Source organism: Limulus polyphemus, unplaced genomic scaffold (assembly GCF_000517525.1).
Source record: "Limulus polyphemus unplaced genomic scaffold, Limulus_polyphemus-2.1.2 Scaffold5437, whole genome shotgun sequence".
Lineage (NCBI taxonomy): Eukaryota > Metazoa > Arthropoda > Merostomata > Xiphosura > Limulidae > Limulus > Limulus polyphemus.
Genome location: NW_013671047.1, coordinates 46,792 through 68,851, shown reverse-complemented (window position 1 = coordinate 68,851; position 22,060 = coordinate 46,792). Strand labels below are relative to the sequence as shown.

General features: G+C 34.3%; 1 protein-coding gene across 2 annotated transcripts; it reads right to left on the bottom strand.

Moving 5' to 3' along the window:
• Window positions 1-1,303: 1,303 nt before the first annotated feature.
• LOC106472577 (transcription factor Sox-5-like) lies at window positions 1,304-18,718 on the bottom strand. 2 transcript variants are annotated; one of them, XM_022401135.1, is made up of 9 exons: window positions 18,585-18,718; window positions 15,713-16,024; window positions 12,629-12,804; window positions 12,035-12,215; window positions 11,191-11,296; window positions 9,945-10,181; window positions 7,500-7,667; window positions 7,174-7,381; window positions 1,304-4,294 (listed from the first exon to the last, which is right to left on the bottom strand). In XM_022401135.1, exons 2-9 carry the CDS (start codon window positions 16,001-16,003, stop codon window positions 4,024-4,026), a joined length of 1,638 nt encoding a protein of 545 aa, XP_022256843.1. In that variant the 5' UTR covers window positions 16,004-16,024; window positions 18,585-18,718; the 3' UTR covers window positions 1,304-4,023. The 2 variants fall into 2 exon arrangements, with proteins under 2 accessions (XP_022256843.1, XP_022256844.1); XM_022401136.1 differs by having other exon boundaries at window positions 9,945-10,133.
• Between the last annotated feature and the right edge of the window lie 3,342 nt (window positions 18,719-22,060).

Sequence of the window (22,060 nt, the reverse complement as noted above, 5' to 3'; positions counted from 1 at the left end):
AATAAGTATGTAATGAGGGTTTACGTTAAATATTTACCAAGATAATAAGTATGTAATGAGGGTTTACGTTAAACATTTACCAAGATAATAAGTATGTAATGAGGGTTTACGTTAAACATTTACCAAGATAATAAGTATGTAATGAAGTTTTACATTAAATATTTACCAAGATAATAAGTATGTAATGAGGGTTTACATTAAACATTTACCAAGATAATAAGTATGTAATGAAGTTTTACATTAAATATTTACCAAGATAATAAGTATGTAATGAGGGTTTACATTAAACATTTACCAAGAAAATAAGTATGTAATGAGTGTTTACATTAAACATTTACCAAGATAATAAGTATGTAATGAAGTTTTACATTAAACATTTACCAACGTAATAAGTATGTAATGAGGGTTTACATTAAATATTTACCAAGATAATAAGTATGTAATGAAGTTTTACATTAAATATTTACCAAGATAATAAGTATGTAATTAAGTTTTACATTAAACATTTACCAACGTTATAAGTATGTAATGAGGGTTTACATTGTCTAGTATATTTATATCCCAAGGATGGCAACTTATTAAAAACCTTTCAAGGATGGCGTATCCATCTTTTTGACGATATTCGTGTTTTTGTTTGTTATAATCTTAATAAACTTCTATTTTGACTGGTCATATACTTAAGTTCACGGTATTTCACTGGTCATTTACTTAAGTCCACTGAATTTGACTGGTCATTTATTTAAGTCCACGGAATTTGACTGGTTATATACTTAAGTCCACAGTATTTGATTGGTCATTTACTTAAGTCCACGGAATTTGACTGGTCATTTATTTAAGTCCACGGAATTTGACTGGTTATATACTTAAGTCCACAGTATTTGATTGGTCATTTACTTAAGTCCACGTATTTGACTGGTCATATACTTAAGTCCACGGTATTTGACTGGTCATATACTTAAGTCCACAGTATTTGTGTTTTTTTTTTCTGAAGTGTCTGCTGTAACACTTATTTAATGTATTTACGTATTTTTAAAAATATTATCAAAATATTAATTTCTTGTTTTACTGTATTGCTGTGAGAAATTTCTTAAATATCTGTTAATAAAAACTAAATTATGTGTTATAGAACTATGTCAATATTTTTCACGACGATTTGCTTGTGAAACTATCATTGTAGGCGTAGTTTTGTGTTCAAGGCTACAATCTCGGTTCCATAAGGACATCTTCATAATTATCACGAGTAATCTCTGACAAGTGTGTGTGAGTGGGATTTTCCAGTTCATAAAGGACCAGGAACACTGCATGACTCAACAATATATTTTAATACTTACTACAATTTACAAGTAGTTAATGGTAAGTCTCCCAGTAATAACATTAAGAATGAAACCTCTTGTGTGGTGAGAAAGGGATCAAAGATGTTAATGTTTGGACAAAAATAACAAAGCTTAAGAATATCTAGTTTTCTTTTAGCGCGAATAAAGAAGTCAAAATTCTGTTCAGAAAAGAAATACTCGAAGAAAAATCTTGATATATTCTTTCTTTCATACAAAGAAACTTGGTTTAACTTTCTGAACAATCAGATTTCTGATGTTCACCTATTTTTTTTTTCCCACCATCACAACCACCTCAGAACAAAAAAAAAAAAAAGATGGGACGTAACCATGACTACCACACACACTACCAATACGAAACTGGCCTCTGGACTGCAGTTAACTATGAACCAATGCCCAATAAGAAATAAAAAATACTCCATGTATCAATGCAAGACCCAAACGTACTCGTAAAAGACAATGAAAAGAACAACATCAGTTTTATACACATAGAGTATATGCCTTTTTGGTGTGCTTGTGGCTGTTTCAAGTGTATATCTTCCTGGTCTTATTTCTTTTGATTTCGTCGTGCTTTTTTTTACGAGATAAAAGAAACAAGTGGTAATCATCCAAAATACTGAACATTTAATGGAATGAGAAGGAAAATGTCGAAAGTTATCACGTCTCAGCCACAGGCAGTTTTTTGTTTTCAAAACTGTTAGAAAGAACTCAAAGTTATTAATTTTTTGTTGTAACATAAAATGCGAAAATAAACAAATTTTTTAAGGCTGTTAATCAACGAAAAACTAAACTAATTGAGCAATGAGCAAATTTCACCGGGCGTTCTTCCTTTCAGTGACACCCAGAACAGTAAGTTTTGAAGTGAAAAAAAAACTTCCCGATATGAAGTATGAACTTTGCCCTCTTTTACTGACCACACTATAAAACCCAAGGTCGTTCCAAGTACAGATTACTTAAAAACATAAATAAAATCTAAATTTTGTGTTATAGAACAATGTCAATATTTTTTTCACGACGATTTGCTTGTGAAACTATCATTGTAGGCGTAGTTTTGTGTTCAAAGCTACAATTTAAATTCCATAAGGATATATATATATATATAGCAAAACAAAGTTGATTTTGATATTATCATTATTTGTAAAATAACCAACATAAATAGGTGCAACGCTCTAAAAGTCAAAAGGTCATATTGTTTGGCCGACTAGCTGAAATGTTTCCCACACTTAGCTCCTTTTCCAATGGGTAACCCCTCCCCCCTTCTTAGAAACCGAAGTGAAAAAGATATAATGCATATGGCACTTCTGTCCACATCTTTTAATTGACCTTTAACCCTCTTCCAACTGGCGGTTACCCATAGGCAAGTATATATATGCCTGGCGATTTTTAATCTCTGCACTAATTAGTCAGAGGGTTCACGTGGACTTACTTCCCGATTGATTCTGATATAAAGAGTTTACCGCCATCAGTCCAAAAATCTGTACATTATTCTAGTACAATCATAGCTTGTATGTGTACATGCAACAAGTGTTATTCTAATCTAAGGTACTTACAAAACATGTACACTACAGGGTAATGAACACAAAATAACACAGTTATTCAATGCCCTAGTAAAAATCGTACCAGAATGTGGTTTGGGTACACTTTTTCCTCTAAAGGTTTAACATTTCCTCGAGAAGGAAACTAAGTCAAAGCATGAACTTTTACAATATCAATACACGCAGCCACTTCGTTTGTGAACTTATGTCAAACACTTTAAATGTAAGGAGCTCAAAGAGAAAGCAAACAAACGACATATTTGTCATCTGACAAAAAAAAGTCGTTACGTTTGCGGTAGCTGTTGCTGAATGAACATACAGAGATTGAATATTCATTAAAAATCTACATATAATAATGATATTAGCTACCCTCTGGCTTCAGTACAGAATTCGCATACAATATATAACCAAACGTCATAATATAACAACACAGCGTTAGCATTTAGCCACCGACAGCTTTGTCCAAGATTTCAAATACTGTTACCAAAACAGCACACCAGGTGTCTCCAATAAGACACAATCACAGACTAGAGAACGGGTAAATAATATTGAGCACGTAAAATAAACAATATTCTCCTAAATATATCTTCTGAATTTTAAAAGAACTGTTAGTCTTGTGGCTTGAATCTTTAATAACACGAACTTGTCAAACTTATGTTGATATAGAAAACACAATTAATTCTATTACGGAAAGATTCACCCATTTTCAATCAATTGATAAAACAAATATGATTAATTCCGTTACAGAAACATACACCCACTTAAAAAAAAAGGACGTTCTTTCATCTAATATCTTGGTGCTATTTAATCAATCGAAATGTCCTTTTTAGGGCTCATATTTGATGTTCGGCCACACACACACCCTTGACAGGAATAAAAACTGTATATGCGTCTAACATCTAAACAGAAACAAGATACATCGTGTGCGCTTCTTTGAGCACAAGGGATTCTCTCCTGAGTTATAATATAATTGTACTCAAGCTGCTCACAGTGTACTTTGAACTACGTCATGGTTTCTCATTGCACTTACAAGCAATTCTTGTATGACCCAAAACAAATTCAAAGCAGCCCCACTTTTAACCAGCAGGCCTCAGTTTTACTGTTTAATGTTCAAGACACAAGCGTGCCCCACTGTCCCCCTGGAAAGTGAGCAATTCTCATGTCGAGGTTTCCATGGCAGCAATGACAGAATCGGTTGAGAATGAGTTTTCTTTTATCATGGAAATCGAGCCTGAAGAGGTGCTAGTAGAGACTGCGGTAGCCATGGTGACGTCATGCAGGCCATTTGTAGTCAACGTGGATGCAAATGACTGTAGTTCGTCGCTTGAGCTGGTTGTGTTTACAGGAGGGTTACTGAGCAAGGAAGTCATACTCGTTGGATGAACCAGGGTGGGGGACTCGAGAAGACCTATGGGGCCATCTCTGTACCTAGATAAGGTAAACCAATATACATTTGTACAGTGTTTTAAGTGTTAAAACATTGTTTACATTAGTCTACAATTTCAATTCATTGTCACGAAAAAAAATACCATGGAGTCCGAAGTAGTTTTAAACAATATTTCTTTAAAACTTAATATTGTTAAATGACATAGAATCTAAAGTAGTTTTAAACAATATTCCTTTAAAACTTAATATTGTTAAATGACATAGAATCTAAAGTAGTTTTAAACAATATTAATTTTCTGTTTCTTTTCTTCTTTGAAACTTAATATTGTTAAATGTCATGGAATGTGAATTAGTTTTAAATATTGTCTATTTTTGATACAGTGATTCGGATATATATTTACTTGTTCACAAGAAAGGTCATATTTAATGTGATTTTTTCGAACATCCTAAGCTCCAGGTTTGCAATAAGAGACAGTGGTGATAGGTAACAGCAGTTATCAGCAACATGGTTTCAGTCCTAGTGAAAGTTATAGAGGTGACTCGGGCAACATACACAGTTGGCTTAATTAGGCTCAGATGGACACAGAAACAAGATGGCCGAAAAAATCGATACTGGACGAAGGCAGATTATCCGTTAAAAATAAACTATGACCTCAAGACTTGGAATATGTGGGCGGTCTTGCACAGCATTAAACTCATGTCTAACAACACTGTTAGAGTAGATTTAGATATAGAACATTTCCAGGCCTACAGAGTGACGTGCAGCAGTAACTCTAGATGACACTAGTGATGTCGCAAGTGTACTCCACAGCTGATTTATAGTTATGAGAGTATTTAACAGAAACGTTAGATTTGACATCACCAATGCAAGTGCTCTAGAGAACTGATCTAGATATAGAACGTTTACAGGCCTACAGAGTGATGTACAGCAGTAACTCTAGATGTAACTAGTGATGTCGCAAGTGTACTCCACAGCTGATTTATAGTTATGAGAGTATTTAACAGAAACGTTAGATTTGACATCACCAATGCAAGTGCTCTAAAGAACTGATTTAGGTACAGAACATTTCCAGGCCTACAGAGTGATGTGCAGCAGTAACTCTAGATGTAACTAGTGATGCGCAAGTGTACTCCACAGCTGATTTTGATGTACACCAATTTTATGGTTATGATAGTATTTAGCAGAAACGTTAGATTTGCTGGAGCTACTACTGTGCACAACTTCCAGTTTTGCTTGGCCTGGAACTGTTCTATATCTAGATCAGTTCTCTAGAGCACTTGCATTGGTGATGTTACTAATACACGTGTACTAGAGAATTTATTTATAAAGAACAACGTTTCCACACCTAGTTAAACTGGTATAAGTATGGAGTAGTAGAATTAAGCCTAACAGAAATGGCGGGGGTTGTGCCTTGCTTAGCTCCATAGGCCTGGCATGGCTTGGTGGTTAGTGTGCTCAGCTAAGATTCTCTTCCTTTCAGTCGTGGGGGCGTTACAATGTGACAGTTAATCCCACTTTTCGTTGGTAAAGAGTAGTCCCAGAGTTGGCAGTGGGTGGTGTTGATTAGTTGTCTTCCCTCTAGACTATCACTGCTAAATTAGGGACGGCTAGCTCAGATAGCCATCGCGTAGCTTTGCGCGAAATTCAAACCAAACTTAGCTGAACTAACTAAAATGTACAAAGTCAATTTAGGTTTTTTTAATACGAGACGCGAACACTGACCCTCAAAGCTGGCAGCACTAACAGAGATGCGCCGTAAGGTATATGAACTGTTTGTGTAGCAGACAATATTTGGGGTATGTCACAGCAACTTCAAATTTGGTAGATTTAATACTTCCTATGAACTTCCGATCGAAACAAGACACGTAATAAGAGCAAAGTTAAAAATCCACCTAGCCATCAGAATAGCTAATTAAACATACTTTTATTATGTATCTACGTATAAATATTATAATGCATTGTTTCATCTGTTGGGCACCCACACTTTTAACAATATTTTCGGCCATAATTCCAATAACATCTCACGAGGTTCAGCCAGTGTAGGAGATTTAGGATAGTCCTAAATACATGTTTTAAGCTAACGATGCAAAACAGTCTTTATAATAAAAGAACAATACTAAACAATATTTATAATAAAAGAACAATACTAAACAATATTTATAATAAAAGAACAATACTAAACAATATTTATAATAAAAGAACAATACTAAACAATATTTATAATAAAACAACAATACTAAACAATATTTATAATAAAACAACAATACTAAACAATCCTTATAATAAAACAACAATACTAAACAATCCTTATAATAAAAGAACAATACTAAACAATCCTTATAATAAAAGAGCAATACTAAACAATACTTATAATAAAAGAACAATACTAAACAATCTTTATAATAAAACAACAATACTAAACAATCTTTATAATAAAACAACAATACTAAACAATCTTTATAATAAAACAACAATACTAAACAATCCTTATAATAAAACAACAATACTAAACAATCTTTATAATAAAACAACAATACTAAACAATCCTTATAATAAAACAACAAATCAAAATATAAAGTAATGACATTCGATGAACTAAAGAGTAGAACTGATAAGTGTGTGTAGAGTAGCAGCCTGGGTGGGGCCTACAGTATCGGATCAAGACGCACGAGCCAGGTAGCCTTGTTAAGTTTGCACTTTAAAAATTGTCGTCATGTTAAAGTTAAGTAGATGTAAAAACACTCATTAAAATACCCTTATAGAAATGCTAATTGCTAAAGTTCTGTTTACCAGGACTGACTTCTTCATTAAGATGAACAAAATAGTTAGGCTTAGTAGAACTTAGTATAACAATGTACAATGGTGGTCCTAGTCCTCCTAAGAAACTGAAAAGAACAACAACAAATTTTCACCTACTCACCACAAATTTCTCATTTCGTGGCGACGTTGTCTCATTATTTGTTTGTACTCGGAAATTCGGAGTTTTTTACCATCCACAATACAAGTCCGTTTAGGGCGTGGCCTGTAGCGGTAGTTTGGGTGCTTCTCCATGTGAAGTTTACTTAATCGAGATTGTTCCTCATAATATGGCTGTTTCTCTGTATTAGACATAGCTTTCCATCTCGCTCCTGTTCAACAGAAAATGTCTGGTAATCAACTTCGTACACTTTTTGAACTGATGCTGTTGAATAGGCATTACTGAAATATTTCTATGTTGGAGTAAAAAAAAACAAAACCAAAACTTACCAAGTATTTTGGAGATGTTAGAATTGTGCATGTCTGGGCAAGCCTTGAGAATTTTTTTCCTTTCATCTTTAGCCCACACCATAAATGCGTTCATGGGGCGCTTGATGTGAGGCTTTCCTTCAGAGTCCTTTTTAGTCTGACGAATAATTTTTGCCCCCAATAATTTACCTATAGAAAGAATGAATTTTGTCAGTATCAGTACGTGTTGTTGTTTGTGGCCACTGGGGGGCGCCAGTATCAGTACAATTTGTGAAATAAATAGAAATAACATATTGGACCTTACGATTGTATTAAAAAAAGTAGGTTAATAGCTCTTTTTTAATAATGTTTCTTTTGTTTTTACCAGTTTAAATATATTAAGAAAATTAAATAACTGAACGAATGTTTTATAACATACTAAACACACTATAACTAAGAACCAGACGTAGTAAAATCAATAATACCTCAGTGAACGTGAGTTTTATTACATACTAAACACACGAAACTAAGAACCAGATGTGGTAAAACCATTAATACGTCAGTGAACCTATTTTCCCTGCTAAAACTATTCAATATTACTAACGTGTGTGATATTTAGTTTCTGTTTCTCTCTCTGCCGAATACTTTTTGATCTCTTCATGTTAGTTCCAAGTTCCTGACCAACATGTATATTTGGACGCTTTGTATTTTCCACTTCGAAACATAATGATTTCAAAACTATAAATAACAAATCGTGTTTATAAATCAGTAACTTGCTAGCTTAAAGTTTTCCCAGAATTTTGACAATCAGTTTAAAAAAATGTCTCTATACCACGCGAGGCTTAGATTTAATTAACGAAAGGTCTATTATCGTGACCTCGGGATCGTTCACTTACATATTTTTATTAAAGTTTGGAAAATTAATACAGGGCATTGCAATTAGCTATCTATTTATTTCATTAAGTTTTATGACACATTCCAAATATTTGCCTTACATTTAGTTAAGATAAAGATCAGATCCATCCTTGATGTCAAGCAAGTTAAGATAAAGATCAGATCTTTCCTTGATGTCAAGCAAGTTAAGATAAAGATCAGATCTTATCCTTGATGTCAAGCAAGTTAAGATAAAGATCAGATCTATCCTTGATGTCAAGCAAGCAGTCTTACAAAGCAGATTGATATAACATTGTCAAAGTGAAAGTTGTACCCAAGCGACAGAATAAATCTTCTAATAAAATCTAATTAAGTGAAACCCGAATCCAAACAATCTTTTTTCCAATTATATGCAGAGATGTGTTGAATCCAAGTTTTGGTCAGTCCTTTACTTTGATTCTTGATTTTCATTTTAAGATCGTCGAATCGAACGTTTAATTTTGGGCTTACACATCTTTTAAACACAGAGCTAGTTAACACTAGAGAATAATCTATATTAATATATTGTGAAGGTAATTTCTATTACTGTGTTTAATCACGGTTGTTTTAGAAAACATACAAGGTGTATTCCTGGTTGTGAGGTTCAACATGGTTTTAATTTCAGTTTCAAAGAAACGTTATTAGGCTAAAGCTCAGACATACAAGGTGTATTCCTGGTTGTAAGGTTCAACATGGTTTTAATTTCAGTTTCAAAGAAACGTTATTAGGCTAAAGCTCAGACATACAAGGTGTATTCCTGGTTGTAAGGTTCAACATCGTTTTAATTTCAGTTTCACAGAAACGTTATTAGGCTAAAGCTCAGACATACAAGGTGTATTCCTGGTTGTAAGGTTCAACATGGTTTTGAGTTTCAAAGAAACGTTATTAGGCTAAAGCTCAGACATACAATGGTTCAGTTTAGAGTTTTATTTGTAAGGAAGGGGGTAATATCGATGGGGGTGATTGACTTAGTTCAAGGATAGTATATAAATCATTGGTCGTAAATAGAAATTTGGCAGGTTTGTAACTATACGTACCTAAAGCAGAAGAAATGGGTCTGAGGGAAGAACTGAATCTTAGGAAGACCGTACGAAATATCAGGATGTCAGAATTCTCATTATTAAAAGAACTTTCACCAAATAAGACATGTTACACGAACCGACAAAGACAGTACCATCATTTATTCTCGACAAAAATGACCATTTGAGTGAAACGACGATTCTACTAAATTTAAAATATTAGACAGTGAACCTTTATCTGTTACAACCCACGCGAGGAAGACCCCCCAACGACACTACAGTCACTCTCCACTAGTTAATATACTGACCCCCGATCTAAGTCAACCACCTCTTATTAAAAATCACTTCATGGCTAGCTTCTTTCATCTGTACAAACATACTTCTAAATGAAACCACTGTATATATGAGCCTCTCCAAGTGGATTTTCTGACCCTCAAATTTAGACCATGTAAGGTGTAGTTTTGACAGGTAAATTGTTCCCATACACTCGTTTCCAAAATAAGACTATTGTGGGTCCAACATCTCTTCATATTATGACAAGTAATAAGTGTCTCGCCTTTCTTGTCCTCCTCGTTAGTGTCCTTTCTGGATCCGCCAGATGTCAGGATGCCAGTGTTTTGAGATGACAGGTACATACGTAGAGGAAAGTGTTTGTCATTAGCCCCAAGGGCTAGGCTTGTAGGGGAGGGCTGACCTAGGCTGACTGTCAGTGAAGGGGGTATTCCATCCTTCCTCATCAGGTTACCTGTTTGATCAATATTACATCTAGTTTGGTTGAAATTCAGAAAATTTCCTATAAAAAAAACGTCATATAAACACCTGGAAATTTGAGAACTGCGATAAATTTTTATTTACTATTTATTTAATAAATACACACACACACACACACATGTATATATATATAGTTCCCTGCCATATGAATAAGAGTATCTCCAAAACCAGTGCTTTTGTCCAAAGTATCCACAATACTTTCACGCCCATCTCTACTGAGCATGAACCCATTGGAACACGGAAAAGGTTAAGCTATCTGATGGGTCAGTTTTTTGCTCATTTTGCATTGCAGATTGATATCATCAATGTCAATTCTGTGGTAAGATTGCACATTTTATTATGCTAGAACACGATACATACATTATTATGTATCATTATTATTATACAGTTATTAACTCAGGACTAGCTGCACAAGCCGTACCTAATTTCCAACTGATAAAGCTGCACAAGCTGTCCCTAATTTCCAACTGATAAAGCTGCACAAGCCGTCCCTAATTTCCAACTGATAAAGCTGCACAAGCCGTACCTAATTTCCAACTGATAAAGCTGCACAAGCTGTCCCTAATTTCCAACTGATAAAGCTGCACAAGCCGTACCTAATTTCCAACTGATAGAATAAAGAAAACACAACCAGTCAACAGTACTCACTAACAAGTTTAGGATACTATAATGAAATTGTGGGATTTAATTTTCACCAAAGGCTCCAAAATGCAGGATGCGATTTTCGGTAACGGAAAACGAAACATGGACATTTATGTGCATAGTCCGGAACGCTGACCACTAGGTACGTCCAGTCCAGTTAGAAGTAAAACCAAAAATATGGAAAGGAGAAAAATTAAACAAAATTAAAAAATAAAGATAACAAAAAAAAATTCTTCTTAACAGGTATACCTCGGTGGGTCAGCGGTAAATTTACGTACTTACAACGGCAAAATCCGGGGTTCGATACTACACGGAGGACAGTGCAGATAGCCTATTGCGTAGTTCTTCGTTAAAACAAACAAAACAAAAACACAAAAAACGTATCTTACCAGGATGACCAACGACGCCACCTAGCGGCATGTGTGCTGCACTTCTCATGTTTGGAGGCAGCATGTTATACGGATTTGTTCCGTGTAGAAAGGAAGAGGATGCAGCCTATGAATAATGAACAAAAAGAAATGTAAAAAAATACTGTTAGATCTTGATGGGTGTTAAATCTATTATACCTTGAAGGTATATAACTTCAGTAGCAAAAATAATCAAATTAGTTACCATTGGTTACGCAGATGATGCATGTTTTATCAACATTAAACTCTTGAAATAAAATACAGCATTTCAAAGAATATTTAATATGATTTTTTAGGCAAATCTAACGATAGCATTGCGTTAAAATATTTTTGTTTTTTACCAAAACATTCTTATCAAAACAAGAGCAAATCATCAATGGCCGTGTCACTTGGAATTCTTTTAGGCAGGATTAGAGTAAATTATTCTTCGAGACTTTTTTTCTCAAATTTAAATTATTCTAGGCAGGATTACAGTAAATTATTCTACGAGACCTTGGGCGTGGGCAATATATCAATCGAAAGGGTTTGACCTCCTGAGTCCAAAACTGTAATTGGATCTCAAATCGGTCAAGAGATGATGGAGCTATGACTAAAACTTCGTACTTGAAAAAAAACCCCAAAAACTCAGCCATTATGCCGCGGCTAAAAAACCATTTTACCTTTTTTTAGGGTTTAAAACAATCGCTTGTTTTGGTTTCTGAAATGTTTATTCGTACAGAACATAAACAACAGCTGTTTTATACTTCCTCTTCCTACCAAACGGTTTAATAATTTAACACACACATTATAAACAAGATTGTTCCGGTTTCATGTTTCGTGCTCTTACCGACAGGGGCTCAGGAATTCCAGCTCCCAGCAGACTTGCAACACTAGATATGCTGGTGTTTGTTGGCAAAGGAGGATTAAATGATGCAGATGATACGAAGCTGTTGGTGAGGTTTGGAGATCGCCCCGTTTCCTTCACTTCTTGCTTAATGTTAGCTTGTGGTGAGGGACTACAACTAGCACTAGAAGATAAACGTTCAAATATTAAACTTTCTTTGTAACAGCTGCATTTGGGTTGAAAGAAAAAGAGTTTATCTGAGGAGAGTAGACGAAGAATGACAAAATAATTGTAGCCGTCCGTTAAACGTTAATATATATTGTGTAATGAAATATCTTTACATATATAAATATAAAACGAATTTTTCCAACAATCTATACTAAAGACATTTTATATAAAAAACAAACAAACGAGGTTTCAAAAGATCGTGTTGAAAATGCGGAATATTCTTTTTCTTTGTAATGGAATATGTGATAATATACACTGAATAGGAACCACTAACAAAGTTTCATATTGTAATTCAAATAGAAGCGTATAAATATTATGATATTTAGAGAAGTAGATAGCGAAATTTGCCATAAGAAAATAATTGCCTACCTGCTAGTGTTACTGTCACAGGACTTAGGTTTACTAAGATTCAATGGACCGTCGTTATCTGGGGCTGGGTCTGAGGCTCCAGGTGTTGGATGAGTGGAGCTGCTATTAGGAGAACTATACATTGGAGTAATAGGTGGAGCTCCTGACACCCAGGGTTGAAGGGAGGACAGAAATGACTAAGAGATAATAAAATATATTGATTAAAATGATTATGAATAATACTGAACATAGTTATATTCTAATAATAAATCTTAATTTTTAAAAATATTTGTCTTTAACTTTCCAATTGTAATAATAATAATAACAGCACGGAAATATAACATATAAATATAAGTATAACATGAAACAATGTGCAACAATAACAGGATACGAATACACTGTGTTTAGTTTATCAACTGCAACAAGAACACGAATATGCTATGCTTTATTCAATAATACAACAATAACACGATACTAATACACTGCACTTAGTTTATCAACTGCAACAATAACAGGATACGAATACACCGTGTTTAGTTTATCAACTGCAACAATAACAGGATACGAATACACTGTGTTTAGTTTATCAACTGCAACAATAACACGAATACACTGTGTTTAGTTTATCAACTGCAACAATAACACGAATACACTGTGTTTAGTTTATCAACTGCAACAATAACACGAATACACTGTGTTTAGTTTATCAACTGCAACAATAACACGAATACACCGTGCTTAGTTTATCAACTGCAACAATAACACGAATACACTGTGTTTAGTTTATCAACTGCAACAATAACACGAATATGAATACACTATGTTTAATTTATCAACTGCAACAATAACAGGATACGAATACACTGTGTTTAATTTATCGACTGCAACAATAACAGGATACGAATACACTGTGTTTAGTTTATCAACTGCAACAATAACACGAATACACTATGCTTTATTCATTAATGCAACAATAAAAGAATACACCATAATAATATATAACAGACATTAGGTGACTTTTTCCTCTTCACAATTATAATCATGAAGTAGTCCATGTTCTAATTTCGATACTACACACCAGAAACTTTAAAAGTCAAATAATGTTTTACTGCCATAGAAAGGTCATGCATATACGTATTTTCAGAATTTGGATTGAAAAGAGGATGAATGAATGCATAATATACTGAAAGGCATATTACACAGAATACATTCTTCAATTCATGTGAAGTCCTTTTTGCTTCTCCGAAAGAAAAATATCAACTTAGCTATTGTTAGCATCCACACAGCCTGCATAAGAAAGCAGCCACTTTGTATAATCTCTCTCAGAAATGAGTAAGGCCCACGCTTGAAGCCTAGTAGGAGATAATGGGTTCCAGACTATTATCATACACAGACTTCAGTGTTGTACGAAGCCGTTGTGTGTGTGGACAACTGTGTTGCTACGTTTCTCTTTTCAATGATTATGTTCTTGCCCTAGATATTTACTGAAAAGGAGCCCGAAAATCAATTCACCGGGAAAGAATTATATATATAGAAGGTTCCCAAACGTCGAGCCCAAGAAATCAAAGGAGGTATGTTGGCTACATTACAAGAATAATTTGTCTTTGCTTCTATCCTCCATTGTTGAGGTGTACTTTATCTGCATGAATTTTACATGCCCTAATGCAAGTCAATTGAATAATGGACATTTATAACACAAACAGGACTACAGTGTTCTTAATATTTCATAAAATTGCTTTCGCTTTTGTCCCCCCCTTCTGTTTGGAGGAAGATCAAAGATTGAAGCGCCGCTTTCTATCCGAGTGCCTAGCTCTGATTTAATTTTACTCGGGTTTATGGCAGGATCATTGGATGCACTGCAATTATTTGAGTACTGTGCCTCGTCTCCATTTAGAGCATTAAGTGAGTGTCTTCCTTGGATTCCACAAGAGCACGCAGTCTGTCAGAGGTTACCGTGGAGCGTAGACGCGCGTGATAAGTGGGCTTAATGTTATTGGCTTAAACATAAGAATATTCCAGTTTTACCTCGTTTCGACGAATAATTTAATTAAAAAATAAACAAAATTATACTATGTATTTATCGAATTTAAAATGAGAAAATATTAATCTCATCTACGATTGCATTCATGTATTATGAGTACGTGATAAAAAACTACAACCAGATATATATATATTGTTATTACGTTTTCTAACTCTGTGTATTCCAATTCTGTAATAATATGTATATACATCAGTAAATGTTTAAAAAGTTCGGGAAGCAGCTAAAAAATCAAATAAAACAACGTTTCGCTGCTCTTAGTGTTTATTTGTTCAACTGGACTTTTACCTTTAACATTTATACATTTTTCCTCCTCATATTTGACTACACAGAATTTTTAAGTCACAAGATTTGTTCAAAGTTTATTATTTAACAAACCCCGAACTTGCTGACGATTAACGTTTGGAAATAACAAACCCCGAACTTGCTGACGATTAACGTTTTGAAAGTATTCCATTGCTAGATGTTTATAACACAGCCACATTCTTATACACAATTAATCTGATTATTTAATACAAGCCTATTGAAGGGTAACGATTTATTTTAAAATATGTTTTTAGTTGTGTTTTTTTCTTTCCTGAATCTGGATTAAACATCATTTTTGTTTGATTGTTTCGTTGTTAAGTGCAAACCTAAACAACGAACTATTTGCACCGTGTCAAACAGGGATCGAACTCCGATTTTTAGCGTTACGGTTGAGTTTAAACAAAACAAAAGGTAGATAACATGAGTATTGATGTTAATTGTTACCTAAGTAATTCAATAGGTTCTCCACTAAAAGTAATTCAGGTGTTTTATTAAAGTTTTATCAATTACGTCATACGACATTTTTTCTATCGGTGTTGAGCTCCCCCTACCAGGTGAGTCAGAGGTAAGTTTGCGGACTTACAACACTAAAGTCCAGGGTTCGATTCCTGCAGACAGCCTATTGTGTAAAGTTTGCCCTAAAACGAACAAACTATCTGTGCTGAGACAGGGTAGAATGATTAGATACTGAAGTTTCCACGCAGTCTAGGGAAGACATATTTCAAGTTGAAATACAAGAAACACGTTGCACTGTAACGTACCGAAGGTGGAGTATCTCCCAATGCTGTTGGTGCAATACTTGTTGTTATGTTTGGTGACAACTGCCGGGAGGTGGAGCTGAATGTCAGTGACGGCAGGGACATGGAAGAGATTCCTGTCGATGAAGTAACCAAATCCTCAATCCCAGGAACTGGAGCACCAGGATGGGGCAGTCCGGCCCCACTACCGAAACCTCCATCAAAAACCGGGAGGAACATCAGCCCCTGAGGTGTGACTCCCGTGGCAAGCCCAGGCATACCCGGTAAGGTTTTCGCTGTAGCGGCAGCAGCCATATACTGGCCATTAAGTCGAATCTGCAAAACGAAATATGTTCTAGAAACAGATAAACGAAGCTCAAGAAAAACGCAAAATAAAAGATACATATAATTAATTACAAAGGGCACTTCATGAAGTATTGTGGTTAAAAACACAAAAGAGTTTATTAGGATACCACAAGTTTCGTTAACCTGCCATTTTTCGGTTTAAAAAAACAGAAAGTACCATTATATTATAATTCAGTCAGAAGGAATAAAACAATAACAAGTAAACAATCAGAAACGACATTACAGAATGTTAGAAAACCATAGAAACAGAACAATAAGTAAACAATCAGAGACGACGTTACAGAATGTTAGAAAATCATAGAAACAAAACAATAACAAGTAAACAATCAGAAACAACATTGCAGAATGTTAGGAAACCATAGAAACAGAACAATAACAAGTAAACAATCAGAAACGACGTTACAGAATGTTAGAAAACCATGGAAACAAAACAATAACAAGTAAACAATCAGAGACGACGTTACAGAATGTTAGAAAACCATAGAAACAGAACAATAACAAGTAAACAATCAGAAACGACGTTACAGAATGTTAGGAAACCATAGAAACAGAACAATAGCAAGTAAACAATCAGAAACGACGTTACAGAATGTTAAGAAACCATGGAAACAGAACAATAACAAGTAAACAATCAGAAACGACATTACAGAATGTTAGCACACGACACTACTGTTTTCAAGAATTTTCATACAGTTTCAGGACAAAGTTATGAAACTTCGCGGGTTCTTCTAAACTAAAGAAGTTTAAGAACGAAATATTGATGTTTTTCTTAAATTCCACATCAAATGAAGGTACCACTCACAAAACAAGTATCCTGCACGTTTTCATTAACTATTTCACAACTAAAGAAAGAATCCTACTTTTGTTAGTGAGTGTTGACAAAACAATAATTTTATTAATAAGTTCTTTGTGATAGTTTCTCTGGCATAAGATCCATTTTTATATATATACGTGATATGCTTGTGTGTTCGTTCCTTTAATAAAAATAAACTACTACACGAAATATTTAGTTTGAATATTCTTACAAGGTTTACTGTTTCGATGGTTGCAGCTATAGTATCATAGCTTAAGTATTAAATGTCTCAACTGAACTTATAATCTGTTTATAGTCAATAAGCTTCTTAAGTTTCCTCTGACTATCACGAACTGTTATTTTTCGTTAAAATCAGTTTGAAAGGGTATGTGAGTTAGAGTTGACAAACATTTTTATATAATTATATCGGAACAGTAGTGTATTGTTTCACTAGCTCGTCCAGTGTCGGTGACTTGATGAAAAGTTTACTGGCTGTCTAAACACTCAGATATTATTACATGATACAGAACGGGTATAAAGAACGAGACATTTCCACAGTAATCACTGTTACGTGAGATAAATATCACTACGTTACCATAACGATCATTGTTAGTTTAAATAAATATAACCGTATTACCATAGCGATCACTGCTACATGACATAAACATGACTGCGTTACCACAGCAACCATTAATATGTAACATAAACATGACTGCGGTATCACAGCAAACATTATTACGTGACATAAATATGACTGCGTTACCATAGTAACCATTAATATGTAACATAAACATGACTGCGTTACCACAGCAACCATTATTACGTGACATAAACATGACTGCGTTATCACAGCAAACATTATTACGTGACATAAATATGACTGCGTTACCATAGTAACCATTAATATGTAACATAAATATGACTGCGTTACCACAGCAACAATTATTACATAACATAAACATGACTGCGTTACCACAGCAACCATTATTACGTGACATAAATATGACCATTGTTACGATCATTGTTCCTTTTTTCTTGTACATCAGTAATGTCGATTGTGCTCGTTCACACAACCATTGTTAATGGATACATCCATGTAAAACGTAGGCCTACCTCGAGATACATACTTTCAAGCTATAAGTAACAAGTACGTTTCACTTGTAATTCGTTTATTAACTACAATACATTAGAACAAAAATGTAATGATTTATTATAAGGCTCTTTTTATTTTCTTTGTTGTTGAGCACAAAGTTAAAAAATGGATTATCTGTGGTACGCCTACCGATGTATCTGAACCAAATTGATAGCGTTATAAGACCTCAGAATTACCAATGAACCACAAGGGAGCGGGAATAGGGAATCAGAACAGCACGAAATAAATAACTAGTTTGTATGTGTCTTGCAATTCGGGTTATATTCCATTCTTCTAATTTAATTACCAGTGACGGATCTTTTATATGGTTTTAGCACTAATCTAAATCTGATAAACCGGCCGAACATTATGAGATATTATTAGGATTACGGCCGAAAATATCGATAAAAACGGGGGAATCCAGCTGATAATCATCGCGTTCCGATCATTATAAATGTTGTTTACTCCCAGTTGGACAGGTACATGACTTTAATTTTGAGTTCTGATAGTGATATTATTTAGACAAATTCACATTAACAGTTTAATAACTTCAAATAAATTCGTTTAAGTGCAAAACAGTCCCGAAAATTTAACAGTTTTCTGACCTGTAATTCTTGAATTTTTTGTTGCTGTTCCGACAGCTGATCTTGTTGTCGTCTGATCTGTTCCTGCTGTTGTCGTCGTATTTCATCGCTGTATCTACTACCTTCAGCATGTAGCTAAATAAAACAACAACAAAATATAAACACGTTTATAACTGTTTTTTTTATCTCTAACTCCCAGTAAAAACTTACAAACCAGAAAGTCATTTTGTGAAAAACTAGTACTATAAAGCTTTGCACGGTACGTTCTAGAAACATCTCTAAATTGTCACAGGGTGCAACACCTAATTTGAAATCAACTTCGAATAATCCAAAAATGATTCGAAAACCTGAACACAAAAACAATTTTTTAAAGTGTCCAAACGATCAACTTCTGAAAACTAAATCATCTTAAGAACTCCCCAAAGAACGTTAGTCATACGAATCTAAAAATGACGTTAACGAATTTTCCAAAAATAATAATCTTTCTGAACAACCAGAGCAACAATAAAAATGATCTAAATGTGTGAGATGTGAATACATCTAGAGTAGTTCTGGAACTTTCCAAAGTTTGTCACCTAACTGAACCAAAAAATCATCTGTCTCAACTTACAACGACTCATGGACTAAACGAAGTATACCAGTTAACTGTCTATACAAAGTTCCAGAACTGATGTATAGACAGTTAACTGGTACACTTTATGTAGTTCTAGAACTGATATGGAGTATAACAGTTAACTGTCTATACATCAGTTCTGGAACTTCATAAAGTGTACCAGTTAACTGTCTATACATCAGTTCTAGAACTACATAAAGTGTACCAGTTAACTGTCTATACATCAGTTCTGGAACTACATAAAGTGTACCAGTTAACTGTCTATACATCAGTTCTAGAACTTCATAAAGTGTACCAGTTAACTGTCTATACATCAGTTCTAGAACTACATAAAGTGTACCAGTTAACTGTCTATACATCAGTTCTAGAACTACATAAAGTGTACCAGTTAACTGTCTATACATCAGTTCCAGAACTTTATGGAGTATAACAGTTAACTGTACATACATCAATGTGTCAGTTATGTACAACATAGTTTTTATGTTATATTTTGTCATAAATAGCTCGATTTGTCCAATACTTTATGTCAGCCTTATTTCAGAACACATTGTTTTATATCTCACTGAAGTCACTCAGGTTATATTTCATAACAGCTTATTCTAGGTGAGTGTTCCCTCTCTTCAATGATCGTAGATTACACAAGTTTTACGGCAATCTATGAGAAGTAACATTTTGTTCTATCATTTGTTTCCACGAATGTAACTAACAAAGATCCTTTCTCTTCCAAACGTCAGTCGTTCAGTTGAGAAAGTAAACAACTCTAAAGAAAGGCCGTTCTATCTATGACGTGAAGATAGAGAATCTCTGAAAGCCATGTGTTATATGCAGATGTTGAAACCTCACTCATTCGATTCGAGTCTTGAGATGTTGCTCTGGTAACAGAGATTGGTGAGGCTATAAAATACATCCCCGAGAAGCTAGGGAAAAAAAAAATCACAAAATTCCACGAAAATGATTTGCCCATAAGCTTAAAGCGATGGAGAGATACGTAACAGTAGGGTCAACGAAGTTTGTTTGTTCAACTATTCATGGCACCTCCACTAATTGGCCATTATAACACAAACCCGCTATCATACCATCCAGCCGAGGAAAGAAAGTAGCTTATTGTTCTCCCAAACTTCCGGCCTGTGAGGACAGACACAAGGACTGTAGAAAGACAAAAAAAAATGGAACAAATATACGAAGATGAAGAAAAAAAAATAGAAGATGTGTTGAAAGGCGGTTGCCATTTAACTGGTTCTCAACCTTTCATTACGAGACTAACAAATCAGTGAGGTTGTATATCACTAATTATGATTGGATCTCGTCTCTACCACATAGTTTTAGTACCACATCTGTTAGCCAGTTAAATATATTCAGTTTGGGCCTAAATAAGTTTTCATTTTAACCCCGAATACCCAACAAAATCTACTTGAAATACTTCAATAGTAGCACTCTAGCAGAAACAGAAGACGTATACTTGAATAGATGAGATACACTGTTTACAGAAACTGAAGACGTATACTTGAACAGATGAGATACACTGTTTACAGAAACTGAAGACGTATACTTCAATATGTAAGATACATTGTTTACAGAAACTGAAGACGTATATCTCAACAGATAAGATACACTGTTTACAGAAACTGAAGACGTATACTTCAATATGTAAGATACACTGTTTACAGAAACTGAAGACGTATACTTGAACAGATAAGATACACTGGTTACAGAAACAGAAGACGTACACTTGAACAGATGAGATACACTGGTTACAGAAACAGAAGACGTATACTTGAACAGATGAGATACACTGGTTACAGAAACAGAAGAAGTATACTTGAACAGATGAGATACACTGTTTACAGAAACAGAAGACGTATACTTGAACACATAAGATACACTGTTTACAGAAACTGAAGACGTATACTTGAACAGATGAGATACACTGTTTACAGAAACAGAAGACGTATACTTGAACAGATGAGATACACTGTTTACAGAAACAGAAGACGTATACTTCAATACGTAATATACACTGTTTACAGAAACTGAAGACGTATACTTCAACAGATGAGATACACTGTTTACAGAAACAGAAGACGTATACTTCAACAGATAAGATAAACTGTTTACAGAAACTGAAGACGTATACTTCAACATGTAAGATACACTGTTTACAGAAACTGAAGACGTATATTTCAACAGATGAGATACACTGTTTACAGAAACAGAAGACGTATACTTCAACATGTAAGATACACTGTTTACAGAAACTGAAGACGTATACTTCAACAGATGAGATACACTGTTTACAGAAACAGAAGACGTATACTTCAACAGATAAGATAAACTGTTTACAGAAACTGAAGACGTATACTTCAACATGTAAGATACACTGTTTACAGAAACAGAAGACGTATACTTCAACAGATAAGATAAACTGGTTACAGAAACAGAGGACGTATACTTCAATATGTAAGACAAACTGGTTACAGAAACAGAGGACGTATACTTCAATATGTAAGATAAACTGTTTACACAAATATATGAACCAATACCCTCCACAGACAAGTCAAAGTGGTGTTTATGTGTATTGAAAGATAAATAATAGCTATTGCCGTACAAACTAGCGTTCATTAATATCAGGTAATATTCTACTTGTACATCCAGAATCGAACAACGTTATAATATCGGTGTACATCTAATACATCGTTCATTAATATCAGGTAATATTCTACTTGTACATCTAATACATCGTTCATTAATATCAGGTAATATTCTACTTGTACATCTAGAATCGAACAACGTTATAATATCGGTGTACATCTAATACATCGTTCATTAATATCAGGTAATATTCTACTTGTACATCTAATACATCGTTCATTAATATCAGGTAATA

Excerpts from the sequence above, each read along its gene's own strand:
- LOC106472577 (XM_022401135.1), bottom strand. The coding sequence starts at position 16,003 with ATGGCTGCTGCCGCTACAGCGAAAACCTTACCGGGTATGCCTGGGCTT. Across the intron at positions 12,216-12,628 it reads TGTGACAGTAACACTAGCAG|TGCTAGTTGTAGTCCCTCAC; the intron begins GTAGGCAATTAT and ends TTTATCTTCTAG. Across the intron at positions 10,182-11,190 it reads TGGCGTCGTTGGTCATCCTG|GAAATTTTCTGAATTTCAAC; the intron begins GTAAGATACGTT and ends TTTTTTTTATAG.